Below are 13,793 nucleotides of genomic sequence, written 5' to 3'. Positions count from 1 at the left end.
GTTATTGTTACTCACTGCATACACTTTAATTCATAAACTTACTTGCCTTTTCGTTTATTGATTGCTTAAATCGTTATTTTCATTTATTGGTTAATTTAAAAATAAATGCCCTAATCACGTTTTCTTAATTGTTGAAGTATCAATTTATATTGTCTGTTTAAATGCCGCTCTATTGATATGTAAATATGAAATAGTTGTGTGTAATCGGTGGCTGGTTAATGATGTGAATATGTGTATAAAAAGCTTATTAGATATCATAAAAAATGGTGTACAGACCCGATACATAGAGCAAACCCTGCTGTGCACATTATCTCAGTCGAACGAGATTGAGAAGTCCCATACCGGAAGGGGTTGAGAAGTATTATTTACCCTCGTACCAAATAAGGTATTGAGGCAGTGGTACATTTGGCGTCCATTACCGAATGAGGTATGAGGATGACCGGTTAATTGATAAATTAGATATTGAGTCCACGCGTAGGGGAATATTATGGACCTCTAGAAGTACCGGTAAATAGGTAAAAAATAACGTTTACTATTATTGTTCCTTTAAATGTGTAATAAATTGCTATCTTGGTTATTGCATTCATAAGTCGAATTTGGAAAATTAGAAGGATGGGTATGAAACTTATATTTTTTTTTACATTAAATAAATTTATTTAAAAGAAAAAATAATTCCATTAGTTGTTTTATAATTTATACTAACATTTGATTTTCCATATCGATATCAAGTGTTGATATTTTTATTAGGTTAGTGTAGCTCATTCCCTTATTTAACCATTATAAATCATGAAAATCAAGATCTAGATCTTGAACAATAAAAAAGTTGCAATTAAAAGGTGTCTCTTGCATTCCATCAGAGTTGCCTAGCAAATGTTGACCCTATAAGATTTTAGTTACATTTCTATTTCTATTATTTTAATTTTCTTAAAGAGACATTCCATAACTTTATTTGGTACTCTAAATTAATGTATAAAAAATATAAACTTTAAACTCTCAATTGCTTCCGTCACTATTTTATTAATTCAATATTTTCATTCAATTAAGTCTTGAGCTTTTACATTATATATATTCTCTTTTAATAACATATTATTTGTAATTTATTGATATTTTTAATTCATGGTCTCACTTATAGATATTAATTGTTAGAAATTCTGAATTTTAAAAAAATTATTGTTTATTTTCTTGTATTTTTCTCTTATTTATTTCATGTTTGTTTTAAAAAAATTATTGCCTGAATCTGTTTAAGCTTCATATTTTTTGAGTCTATTTTTATTAAATATATAAATATGTCCTCTCAAAAATATATATGTATATATGTATATATGTATTAGATGAGCGGACTGCCTTAAAATTGAAACAGCCCTAACTATGAGAATTTCTCCCGGAAGACGATTTATCAAGAAAGTATGTATTTATTGAGATGTAGAGAGAAGAAAAACTAAAACAATCTGATACTGATCTTAGTGTCTGTAACCTGAGGGGAGGAGGAGGAAAAAGAAAAGATAAGGAAGGGAGAAAGATGGAGGGAGAGGAGGAAGGGGGTATAAGGCTGAGCAAAAGAATTTCACAGGAGGAAGGTGAAGTCGATTACAAGACCAAAGCAGGAACCGCTTGGAGCCATTCCTATCTCAATCAGAAGCCATGGCATCCCCTCTCTTATCCGAACCAGCGCCGCAAGTGGATCGCCGAGCAGACACATGCCCAGCGTGAGCGTCGAGCTGAGGAAGTCACTCGCGAGGTATCTCTTTGTATATCTCTCCTTTTTCTTCTTCTTCTTCTTGTTCTGTATGTTATATCTATTTGTTTTTTGCAGTATGCGCAGGAGCAGGAGTTCTTTCGCCAGACTGCTTTAATCTCAAAAAAAGACAGGGAAAAGGTTTTGCATCTTCGCTTACTCATTTTTTGTTCGTGGAATGTCTTAATTGTGTTTGCTGCGGTGTTTGAGTATTTGCTTATTGTAGCCAAACTACTAAGTATTGTACTGAGACACCTTTAATAGCAGTTAGTTTCTAAGCTAAATCCATATATTATTTAACTGTAGTGAACCAAAATCAATGAGGATTTTCTTTGTCCGCCAGTTCCTGGCATGCAGTTGATTTGTGGAAGAATGAAATGAGACGAATGCTTTTGGTTGAAATGGTCAAGACATGAAAAATAATGATGTTTTCTATTATTATACTTCTCCATTCCTCCTGAATTAAACATATACCTTAAACCATATATCATCAGGTGATGGATTTAGCCAATCTTATAAAAATCATAACTTTCAACCTGCATCTTTGATTTTGCTACGTTAGTTTATGCTTACATTGTAAATTGATTTAGGTTGAAATGATGAAAGCTGTTAGCTTCATGTATGTTCGTCCGCCTGGTTACAATGCTGAAAGTGCCAAAGCTGCTGAGATTGACGATCAGAGGAAAATAGAGGAGCAGAATAACCCTTTGCAGGACCCTCCAACCGAAGGAACCTCCAGTTCAATGTACCTCAAATATTTATGCCACTTCTTATTTTGGTTTTAGGTTATCAAAATATCCCATGAAGTCACTAATATATCTGTTTCTCTTGAGTTGAATAGCTAGCCATCTCTTTTCTGTAGGCAACCAGAAGCCTTATCTAGAAAAGGTCGTGCAAGTGATGAAAAGAAGAAACCAAGGCCAAAAGATGTTTTTGGGCGTCCTTTACCAACTGAAGAAGAATTTGAGATCCTAAAAAATGCTCCAAGGTATGCCTATGTCTTGCCATATATTTGTATTGGACAGATAAGCTATTGTAGCTTTTCCATGATAATTATATTCTCTCAAGACATGTTTAGTTAGTTGTACAGAATAGTAATTTTCAGTGATTATAACATCTATTACATCATCTATACAAGAGATTAAATTACTTTTCTTTTTGAAATAAAAAGTGTGAAGCTGTATATTGATATAAGTATCAAGAGATGCCACCCATGTACGATAATTACAAGTCAATTAAATTCTCTCTAATATACATAGGATGACCTACAAAAAACTGAGGATTTGAAACTGTCTATTCTTAAGAACATCAAAACCATCGACATCTTCAGTTCCATCAAAAGTCCTTATGTTCCTTTTTTTCCACATCATCCAAAAAATAATAAGTGGAATGATCTCCACTTGATTTCTGGGACTATTAATGCCCGTTGAAACCCACAACTCTTCCCTCACTGAACCTGCCATCACTCAATTAATACCAAACAACCCATAAACTATTATCCACAGCTTATATACCATCGGACACCAAAGTAAAAGATGATTGTAAGTCACTTTCTTCCTTATATACAGACAGCAAGCATTGACCAGTATCTTACCCCTTTTCCTTAAATTACAAATCGTCAAATAATATTCCCTGGATAGGTCTTCCATGTTTGCCTGAAAGGATAGAGACAAATACTTTCATCATGTTTAAACAGCTTCTTGTAGAAAGATTTCACTGTGAAGGACCCATTCGATACCAAGCTCCACTGAGGAATGTCAAGACTACCATCTAAAGTGACAAGGGAGAGGGTGTGAATAGATCCTCATACTCACTGATCTCCCAATCATTCAAGTTTCTTGACACTGCCACTTGTCATACCTTTTCTCCACCACCATTCTTCACAAGAGAGTCACAAATCTATTTTTTTTTTGAGATAAAAGTGAAGAGAGTCACAAATCTTGATATCTTTCTGTTGAATAATAGCATATATCTGAAGAAATTGTGCTCTGAGGGTGTCTCCAAGCAACCATTTATCCTCCCATAAGCTGACTCCGTTATCTGTATCTACTTTCCATATGATATTATCCTGAAACTCCTCCCATCCGAGGCCAATCTTCTTCCACAAGTTTTCCTATGAGATCTCATGCTTACTCTAGTAAAACACCCATTGTCATCCCTACCATATTTACTTAATATAACTCTTCTCCAAAATGCATAAATTTTTAGGGCATTAGTGTTTGGATCCAAGATGAGACATATGGTTTTAAGGCACATGGCAGTCCAGTGATTTGACACTGGTATAATCTTGAACTTGTGGGGTATTTGTTTTGTGATTAATGGTCGTTGTGTGTAGCCTTAATGAGGGTATCAAGAATTTGAATTCTAGATGTTATAGGACTGCTATTCTGCGATGGAAAGCTGATTGATTGATGAAATTTATATAAATGCTCAAGTCACTAGGTAGTGATTTGAGTCTAGAAGGTTGTTAGATTAATAGTACTTCCTCTTGGGATGTTATGCAATGTGCTTGACAAATACAAATCATATACAAGCCAAGAACTTTGTAAATTTCATAAGCTCTTCATTTTACTATTACTAAAAGTATCCTAGGTTCCAAGTTCAATCAATTGTTGAAAGTTGGAACCAAGAGAAGCCAATGATGAGAGAGAGATGAGAGAGGAGGTAGGAATAGAAAAGAATTAGGAGGACATAAAGGGGAGAGATGTTGATGAATTCACTAATTTTACTTGTTTGAGAGAATTTTAATTCGATTTCAGTTTAATAAATTTTGCAGTAATATTTCTTTATCAATAATCTAATATTAGTAACAAATTATTTAAAAAATCTATATCAATAATAAATGTTTGTTAAGGTCACAAGAGGTTATTGTATTCTCTCTTTTAGTTCAACTTTTTTCTTCGCTTCATTTCTTTTAAAACACGCTAAGGGCTCATGTAGGTTGCAACTTGGAGACTAGTGTTAGAGAATAATAAGTAGTTCCAACATAATCTTTTTCCATGTAGTAATGAAATAGTTGAATGTGTATTTTATTGAACATTATACTCTATACATATAGGTTTTTGAGAATGGAAAAGAAATTACACAATTAATTGCATAGGATGTATTTTACCATAATACCCTATAACTTAATTACTTATACTACACTCTTTAACACTCTACCTAAAAGTAAGAAATAGATATTGTCCATCCCTAGTTTACTAGTGATAGTCTAGAAATGCTGGATTACCCAAGCTTTTGGTCAACACATCTGCAAGCTGTATGCTAGTAGACATGTATGGAGTACATATTAGGTTGCTTTATAGCTTCTCATTAGTGAATGTTTGTTGACCTCAATATATTTGTTCTTGTTTTATTTTGCCAAGTTATAAGTAATGCTTAAGTCAATTTGGTGTAACAAAATAGGTATATGAGACTATGCCACTTGATTCCTAGATCTTCTAGAATCCTCTTTAGTAATAGTAGCTCACATATCTCTTGGACCATTGCTCGAAATTCTAGTTTTATACTCGATATTGCAAATAAATTCTATTTCTTGCTCATCCAAATTACAAAGTTATCCATCAGAAAGGTATAATAATCTGTGGTAGATTTTTTGTCCACCACTGACCTTGCATAATTGATTTTAGTATAAATTTTTAGGAGTAACTTGTCATTTTTTTTAAAAAATGATACCTTCTCCAGATGTCATTTTTAATAATGTAATACTTTATAGGCTACTTGTAAGTGTATATCGTCTATGCAAGGTCAATGGTGGACCTAAAATCTACCACATGTTAGTGTATCTTCTTTAGGGTTGTGCACGAGCTGATTTATTACATTCATTGTATAGGCAATATCCGATCTTGTGTATGAAAGGTATATTAATGTTCTAAGTAATATTTTATATATCTCTATCTTCCAAAAAAGAAATTTTTGATACATCTAATTATCTACCAGTGTATCCTCTTCTACCAGTTCCATTATATGATTAGGATCGGTAGGAATACTAGCTGGTTTATATGCTAGTTTGCCAGTATTCGTCAATAAGAGATAAAAGTATTTTTTTAGGACTTCTAGAGGTTTGAGATAAGATGATCCTTTATCTCTACTTTTATTTATTATTGTTATGGAAACTCTGTATAGGATTCTTGAAAAAGCCAGGGAGGAGAACTTCTTAAAAGGTATTGTGGTTGGGAGGTGGAGGTCAAACGAAAGTGTCACATTTGTTCTTTGTGGATGATACATTAAATTTTTTTCAATCGGAAGAGGAGATGATCATGAATTTGAGGTGTTCTCTTGTGTTTTCAAGCTGTATCAGGGTTAAATATTAATTTGCATAAGTCTGAGTTTGTGATGTTGGGTAGTAAGGGTGATGGTGACAGGTTGGCTAGGGCTCTTGGGTGTAAACTTGTTAATTTGCCTATTAAATACTTGGGTCTACCTTTGAGAGTTAAGTATAAATATTTGAAATCTTGTGACCTGATGATTGATTTATTTGAGAGAAGATGATTGATTTATTTGAGAGAAGACTTGCGGGCTGGAAAAAAAATTTCCTTTCTAAAGGAGGAAGATTAACTCTTATTAAAAGTACTCTCATTAATCTCCATATTCATTACTTATCTGTGAAAATTGCAAATAAATTAGAGCATATCTAATGTTGCTTTTTATGGGGGAACGATGATAGAAGCCATTAATATCATCTGGTAAAGTGGAATGAGGTGAAACAACCTAAGCGGAAAGGGGGTCTAGGTATTTGGTCTTTGGTGGATTTGAACAAGGCTTTATTGGGGAAGTGGTTGTGGAGATGCCACTCAAGGAGGGGAAGTTGTGGTGTAGGGTTATTGGGACGAGGTGGGGGAATATTGTTGGGAGGGGGAGCAACAGGGTGATTGCCATGTGAAAAGGAGGATACTGTTTGATTGAAGTAGCCATGAGCATTATTGGTTCGAAACCATTTGATTTTCACTCCAAATTGAGTTTTGATCATATTGTGAAATTAGAGAATAATGTGACTAATCTCATATGTGGATTTTAGTAGGAAAAGCCATGTTACTTTGGTGCAATCATCGATGAAAGAAATAAACATTGGGCCCAGATATATTGAGAATATTTAAGGATCTCCAAATATCAATATGGATCAAATTAAAAGGAAGATCACTTCTTTTATTATTGCGAAAAAATTTACACATTTGCGTTTTGTCAATTTACATACATCATATTGTAAATTTCCATAATTGGAATTTGAAGACAAAGAGGGAAATATAACATTTAAGGGTGGAGAGGGGTGAGCTAACCGTTTGTTATACAATCATATCTTATCAAAGGTGCTAGTGAAAAGGACAGTTCGTGGTATTTCAGTTGCATCTATGAAGTATAACCCATTTCGAGCCTTAGAACGCTTAATTGTCCTCATCAAGTTCTAGTCCCTAAATTTACAAAGAGAGGAAGAAAAAATTACTCTACAATTGTGGGCTGCGGACAACCTAGTTACTAATATTAGATTAATGCATAATTTAGGGACATGTTATGCACCAATAAGTGCAAAGTGAGAAGTAAGCTTTATGATTCCAACCCTTGCTATTGTGGTTAGTGAATCATCATCAATAACGATTTTCTTATTGTTAGGGCATAATGGAGCATAGGTGTTAAAATCGAGTGAAGTTGGTCATATAGTCTCTGACTTCTGAGTTTATAGTTCATGATAATACGAAGGGTTTATCTGAGACATTTAAACCATGAGAGGTAGAAAATATACCTGAATGGGCTAAATAACCGGTACCTTGCGGTGTAATCTCTAACATGATCTAATGCTTTTAAGAAATTAAGCTAATTAATAGAACAAAATGAGGGATTACCAGGCTGGAACTGAACTTCCTTGTTTGGACAAGCTCTCCATGGTGGAGTAGGTGCAGATGTGGGCAGAACAAAATGAGGGATTACCAGGCTGGAACTGAACTTCCTTGTTTGGACAAGCTCTCCATGGCGGAGTAGGTGCGGATGTGGGCTGTGCGCAGAAGGCAGATGTGACTGTGGAGGCAGTGTGGCTGTTGGCTGCATGCAGAAGGGGTGTGCGGTTGTCTCTGTTTGCGGCTGAAGAGAAGGTCGCCGCTAGAGCAGAGCAGGGTAGAAACAAGGCAAAACCAGGGGGCTGTGCGTGTGAAACTGGGCAGAAACAGAGGGCGCATCTGAAATGAGCAAAAAACAGTGTGCACAGCTGAGGAGAGCAAAAAGCAGAGCACTTATGGAGGAGTCATGCAGCTGGGCAGAGCAGAAGTGTCTCCAGCAGTGGCTGTGCTTTGCTGCGGCTTAACAGGGGCTGCGCTTGGCTGGTGTGTGGCTGAACAGAGGCGGAACAGAGGTTGCACGCGGCTGGTTTCTTGGCTATAAAGGCTGGCTGCTAGGGTTGTAGTGGCCAGCAATGAAAGCTGCCTTCCTTAGGATTCTTTTTTATTATTTTAGCAATTAAGACCGATTATGGTTTATAAAATAAGATTATGATTTTTTTTAAGAGCTCTGATACCATGTTAAGAATTGGTTGAATGTGTTTTTTATTGAATATTGTGATCCTGTATATACTTGTTTTTAGGAATGAAAAAAGAAATAAACAATTAGTGTATTTTACCTTAATATCTTTTAACAGTAAGAATTTCTTATGTGGTTAGTTCCCTCTTCTTAGTTTCCATAAGTAGTTAGTTTTCTATTCTTTCTATCTCTGTAACTACCACATTTTGTTTCTTCAGTATAATAACAGAGCAACATCACAAAAATATTTTGATCTCATTGAGAGCTGATAGAGATTTGCTGCTTTGATTCAGCTGGAAATTTTTATTTTTAAAGAGTGAATCATACTAACATAAATGTTGATATGCAGAATTCTGGTGTTTGCCTTGTACAAAACTTGTGTTTCTTTATCCCCTTGCACATTCTGGTTACATTGTGCCAGCCGTTGTTTGAATAATTACTTTTGTGAAAATCTTTTTTTTCTTTTTGAAAATCTACATTTCTAAACAATACTTTGTGCTGTAATGAACATTCAACTACATTTGATCTGGATAATGATTGTGTTGCTTAGGATGGACACTGGCATTCATGCAAGGGTAAAGCCATTTGGCATTGAGGTGCGTAATGTGAAGTGTGTGAGATGCGGAAATTATGGACACCAAAGTGGCGATCGTGAATGTCCATTGAAGGATGTTATAATGCCAAATGAAGAGAGTCGGCTCAGACGAGATGACCCTTTGAGTGCTATCATGGCTCACGCAGATCCCAGTGAGGTCAGTATCATTTTTATTTGTTGAAATAGTAAGAAGTTTGAGCTTGATCTTGTAAGTTAGAGTAGTCTTTTTACAATATTGCTTAAAACTCCATTTTGCACCTTGATTTCTGTTCTGGAAAATATTGTAACTTCATTTCATGTTAGAGAGAAAATATTGGTGTTTGTGGCAATCTCCATGTGAAAAAAGGAAAACTATAAATAGAAAAGCTAATATATAAGAAAGGCTTTTATAAGAGAGTAACTGTAGAGATCACTAGCTCTGGTATCTAAAATTGGAGCTAATCTGCAGAGATATCTAATTCTGTGATCACTAATTTCGTCTTACTCTTGCTATTCCAAGACATCTGGTTATCACTTGATAGACACACTAACTTGTCATGGAACAACAATTGGATGCAGAACCAGCCCAATTAGCATGTGTATCAGTGGATCAAAGTATGCTCATGATTCTTAGAGTAATCCATGGCAAGGTGAATGTTTAAGATGTCTCAAGATACAGAGTACATACAAGTGCTGCCCAATGAATGGTCTGAGGAGGGTCATAAGTTGTCCAACAATACTCTTTGCAGATGAAATGTATTAGATGACTCACTTTTCCAACTAATCTCCTATACACATCGGGATCCGCCATTAGTTCACCCCCATATACAGTCAATTTGAGAATAGGGTAGAAGCATCAAGTCCTTTAGATCCCAATATCCCTATCTCGTTCAGAAGCTTAAAGACATTTACATACCCATACCAATAATATCATTGACACAGACAATGAGTAACAATTTTTCAACTATTAAGTGATGACGGAAAAGAGAATGTTCTACTGCACTTGATGTAAATCAAATTCCAAAATGAATTTATTTACGATACACTCAACAGATCCATTTGGATGAACTTTAACAGTTAAAATCCATAGATACTGATTATTTAAAAAATAAACAAAGTCCACTAACACTGAACAATAGGTTTCTTGGGATGAAGATTAACCATATCCCAACTATCATATGCCTTCAACTCTGTGATTGTGTCTGGGGGGTTTCTGCGGGGCAAAGAGAGATGTGGCTGTAACAAAGGGGCGGTTCGCAACTGAATGCGTGACTGAGGGGTTATGGCGCTGGTGATGAAGGCCAGTTGGGCTGCTACTGGTGGTTGGTGTTAGTGGCTGACGGCTGGTCTACAGTGGCCAATTATGAAGATTGACCTAACATTTGTAGAGTTTTTCTTGCCTATTTCGATAATGAAGACCGAATAGGGTTTGTGACTGAGATTAGGGCTTCGTTAACTTCATGCTCTGGCACTATATTAAGAATGATTCAATGTGTTATTTTATTAAGTATTACAAGTCTATATATACAGATTTTTTAGAATTGAAAAGAAGATAGACAATTAATTAATAATAATTACAAAATGTGTAATCAATCAATTTTGTCCAATAATCATAATAAATTGATAATATTATTTTTAATGATTAACTTTTTGAAACTTTAAATAAGATGTTGGTGTTAGCCAGGGAGCAGAATTTGTTCATGGGCCTATGGGTTGGCAAGGGAGATAGAAGTGAGGAGGTGACTCATTTATTTTTTTGCGGATGATGTTCTATTGTTTGTGAACTGAGGAGTGAGGCCATGTTAAACTTGAGGTGTGTTTTGATAGGGTTCCAGGCGGTGTCGGGTCTTAGTGTTAACCTTGCCAAATCCGAAGTGGTTCGGCTAGGGGAGATGGAGGACCAGGAGGATTTGGCTAGTATCATCGGCTGCGGGCTGGCTAAGCTTCCCATCAGATATTTGGGAATACCTTTGGGTCCAAATTACAAGGAAAAAGTAACTTGGGACCCAGTGGCGGATACATTTGAGCAGAGACTTGCAGGGTGGAAGGGGAGTTTACTTTCTAAGGAGGGGAGATTGACACTGATCAAGAGTTATCTATGTAATCTACCCATCTATTATCTCTCCCTTCTAACTATTTCTGTAGGTGTTGCTAGAAAGCTTGAAAAGATCCAATGCAAGTTCCTTTGGGGAGATTCGATAGAAAATATCACTTCGTTGCTTGGAATGAACTCAAGAAACCCGTTCGTATTGGTGGGCTGGGCATTAGATTGCTGGTAGAAATGAATCAAGCTTCACAGAGGAAATGGCTTTGGAGGTTTATGAGAGAGGAAAAGGCTCTTTGGAGAAGAATAATTATGGCTAAGTTTGGGGTGGAGGATAGGGGGTGGTTCACGGGTGGGTCGTTGAGATCACATGGGAGGAGTTTATGGAAAAAGATTGGTGATGACAAGGAGAACTTTCTGAAATGTATCAGATGGAATGTGGGAAGAGGAAATAGAATTCGCTTCTGGGAGGACAATTGGTTGGAAGGGGGGGAGTCTCGGGCATCAATTCTCACAGATCTTTTCTATTGCCCAGAATAGAGATGCCAGAATCAGTGACTATAGCAGTGGGGAGCTGGCGGGCAAAAGGGAGTGACTGGTTTTGGTTGCTAGAAATCTCAATGACTGGGAAGTTGGCGAATATGAGAAGCTGCGGAGTACCTTATCTCTCATTTCACTTAATGGTGAAAATGACAGGCCAAAATGGATGCTTACTAGGAATGGTTCTTTCATGGTAAAGTCTGGGTATAAGAGGCTGATTGGGAGAGCTGATGACATTGGGCTGTTCCCGCATAAGCAGATACGGAAAGTCAAAATCCCTCCTAGGGTGTCTTTCTTTGCATAATCTTAAAGAATGCATTCTTACCATTGATAAATTAAAAAGGAGAGGGCAGGTGCTGGTAAATGCGTGTTTTATGTGCCTGAAGGAGGAGGAGAGCTGTAACCATATGTTGTTATGGTGTCCCACTGTTTTCAAGTTGTGGTCATTGGTGTGTAGGGTGTTGGGGATTAATTGGGTAATGGTGAGGACGGTCAGAGGAGAGCTGTGCGCGTGGGAGTTTCTGAGAATTAGATGTTTATTCGCCGATTTATTCCACTCACCATTTTGTGGACAGTATGGAAGGAAAGGAACATGAGTACTTTTGATGGTGTTGATGATTTTAAAGGTTTTGATATCCTAAAAAATAGATGGTTTAGGACTCTAAAGTTTTTGTTGATGGGTCCTTCACCAGTGGTCATGGAGGATTTTAAACACTTTTGTCTCGTGACGACTGAGTTGTAAATGCTGTATATGGGTTGCACCCCCTTAGTACTTATAGTAATACATTTTATAATTTTTATTTTAAAAAAAAAATGTAGAACTTTTTGAAGTATAATTTCTTTTGGATAACTAATTCATACATGTTATTGTGTATATGGGTTGAGGTAATGTGTTGCAAAATTGATATTTTACAATGTCTATTATTGATTTTACTACTTGGATTGAAGTTTTCTTTCTAATGCACTGAAAGTTTGACAAAGCACTTTGTTCCCATAGTTTGGGGAGAGAAAAAAAAACTTAAAAATCAGTCTTCTGTCTCAATTTGAATTTTGCTTTTAAATGCAGCCTCTTAAGTGGGAGCTGAAGCAAAAGCCAGGACTGAGTCCTCCTCGTGGAGGTTTTAGACCAGATGATCCCAATCAACAAATAGTTGCTGAGGATATATTTGATGAATACGGAGGTGAGTGCTTTATCTTCATAAAAGTTAACTACATGTATTATCTCATATCTTTTTAAGAAGTTCTTACAAGGTTCACCTTCCAAATTATAGGTTTCCTCAGTGGGGATCCGATCCCCGAGCTACTGAGTAATTTTCCCTTGAGTAAACCCAGAAAAAAATCTAAGAAAGGTAGTAAGCATAGAAAGCGTTCATCACAACATTACGGAAATGAGCTTTCTTCACTTTCTGAAAGTGAGGAGAAGAGGTCACAAAGAAAGGAGAAGAGGCATAAGAGAAAGAAGCGAAAGCATCCCAAGCAGACCTCATTGGATGAATCTGAGTCCGACACTCATAGAAATAGCAGAAGAAATTCTTTTCATCCAACGGAAGATTTTGGCTCAGCTAGACTCGTAAGAGATCAAAATGGCTGGAAAAAACATTTATCTTCATCTGGAAGGGTATTTGAGAGGCATAGGAGAAACGAGAAGGGCGTGCATAAACAGTCTTATTCATCTGGAGACTCTGACTTTAGGAGGAATCGTGGAACTAGAAAAGAGAGAAAAATACACAAACACTCTTATTATTCTGGAGACTCCGACTCTAGTAGGCATTGTGGAACTAAAAAAGAGAGAAGAAGACACTCATATTCTTCTGGAGACTTCGACTCTAGTAAACATCATGGAAATAAAAAAGAGAGAAGAGAGCGTTCTTACTCATCTGAAGATGATTCTGATAGGCAAAAGATAAATGAGAAGAGTAGCCACAAACACTCTTATTCTTTCAAAGATTCTGACTCACATATACGCCGTGGAAGTAAACAGAGTCAGCATAAGTCCCCTTACTCATCTGAAGAGGATTCTGATAGGCATTCTAGAAGAGGATGGAGCAGACAAAGATATCTTTGTGCGCATTCATTTGCAGATACTGAATCTAATAGAAATGGCAGAAACATACACCGACAACGGTAGAGTACACTGTGAAAGATTCTGAGTCTGATAGAAATGATAGAAGCAAACACCGACAACAGTAGAATACACAGTGAAATGAGGCTCATCGCAAGCATACTATAGCTTTATGCTAGGTAACATGCCTATCTACATATGTTCTGGCTTTCTGTCTACTGGCGGCTAATCTATATATTACAGTAATTCTTAAGATTGGAATGCATCTTATTGTGTTGTTTTTATGGGTATCTTCTGAGTATTTCCCATTAAAAGTGAAGCCTCTAGTTCTTTA

At 36.2% G+C, this 13,793-nt stretch overlaps 1 protein-coding gene across 1 annotated transcript; it reads left to right on the top strand.

The window, feature by feature from the left end:
* The first annotated feature begins 1,333 nt into the window (after positions 1-1,333).
* On the top strand, positions 1,334-13,793 carry LOC110811384 (zinc knuckle (CCHC-type) family protein). The gene is made up of 7 exons (XM_022037876.2): positions 1,334-1,738; positions 1,814-1,876; positions 2,326-2,480; positions 2,598-2,723; positions 8,790-8,991; positions 12,464-12,578; positions 12,669-13,793. Exons 1-7 carry the CDS (start codon positions 1,520-1,522, stop codon positions 13,523-13,525), a joined length of 1,737 nt encoding a protein of 578 aa, XP_021893568.1. The 5' UTR covers positions 1,334-1,519; the 3' UTR covers positions 13,526-13,793.

This window comes from Carica papaya, chromosome 3 (genome assembly GCF_054855325.1).
Source record: "Carica papaya isolate Zhongbai chromosome 3, ASM5485532v1, whole genome shotgun sequence".
NCBI lineage: Eukaryota > Viridiplantae > Streptophyta > Magnoliopsida > Brassicales > Caricaceae > Carica > Carica papaya.
The sequence above is the reverse complement of the archived record's forward strand: the minus strand, read 5'-3'. Positions and strand labels throughout refer to the sequence as shown.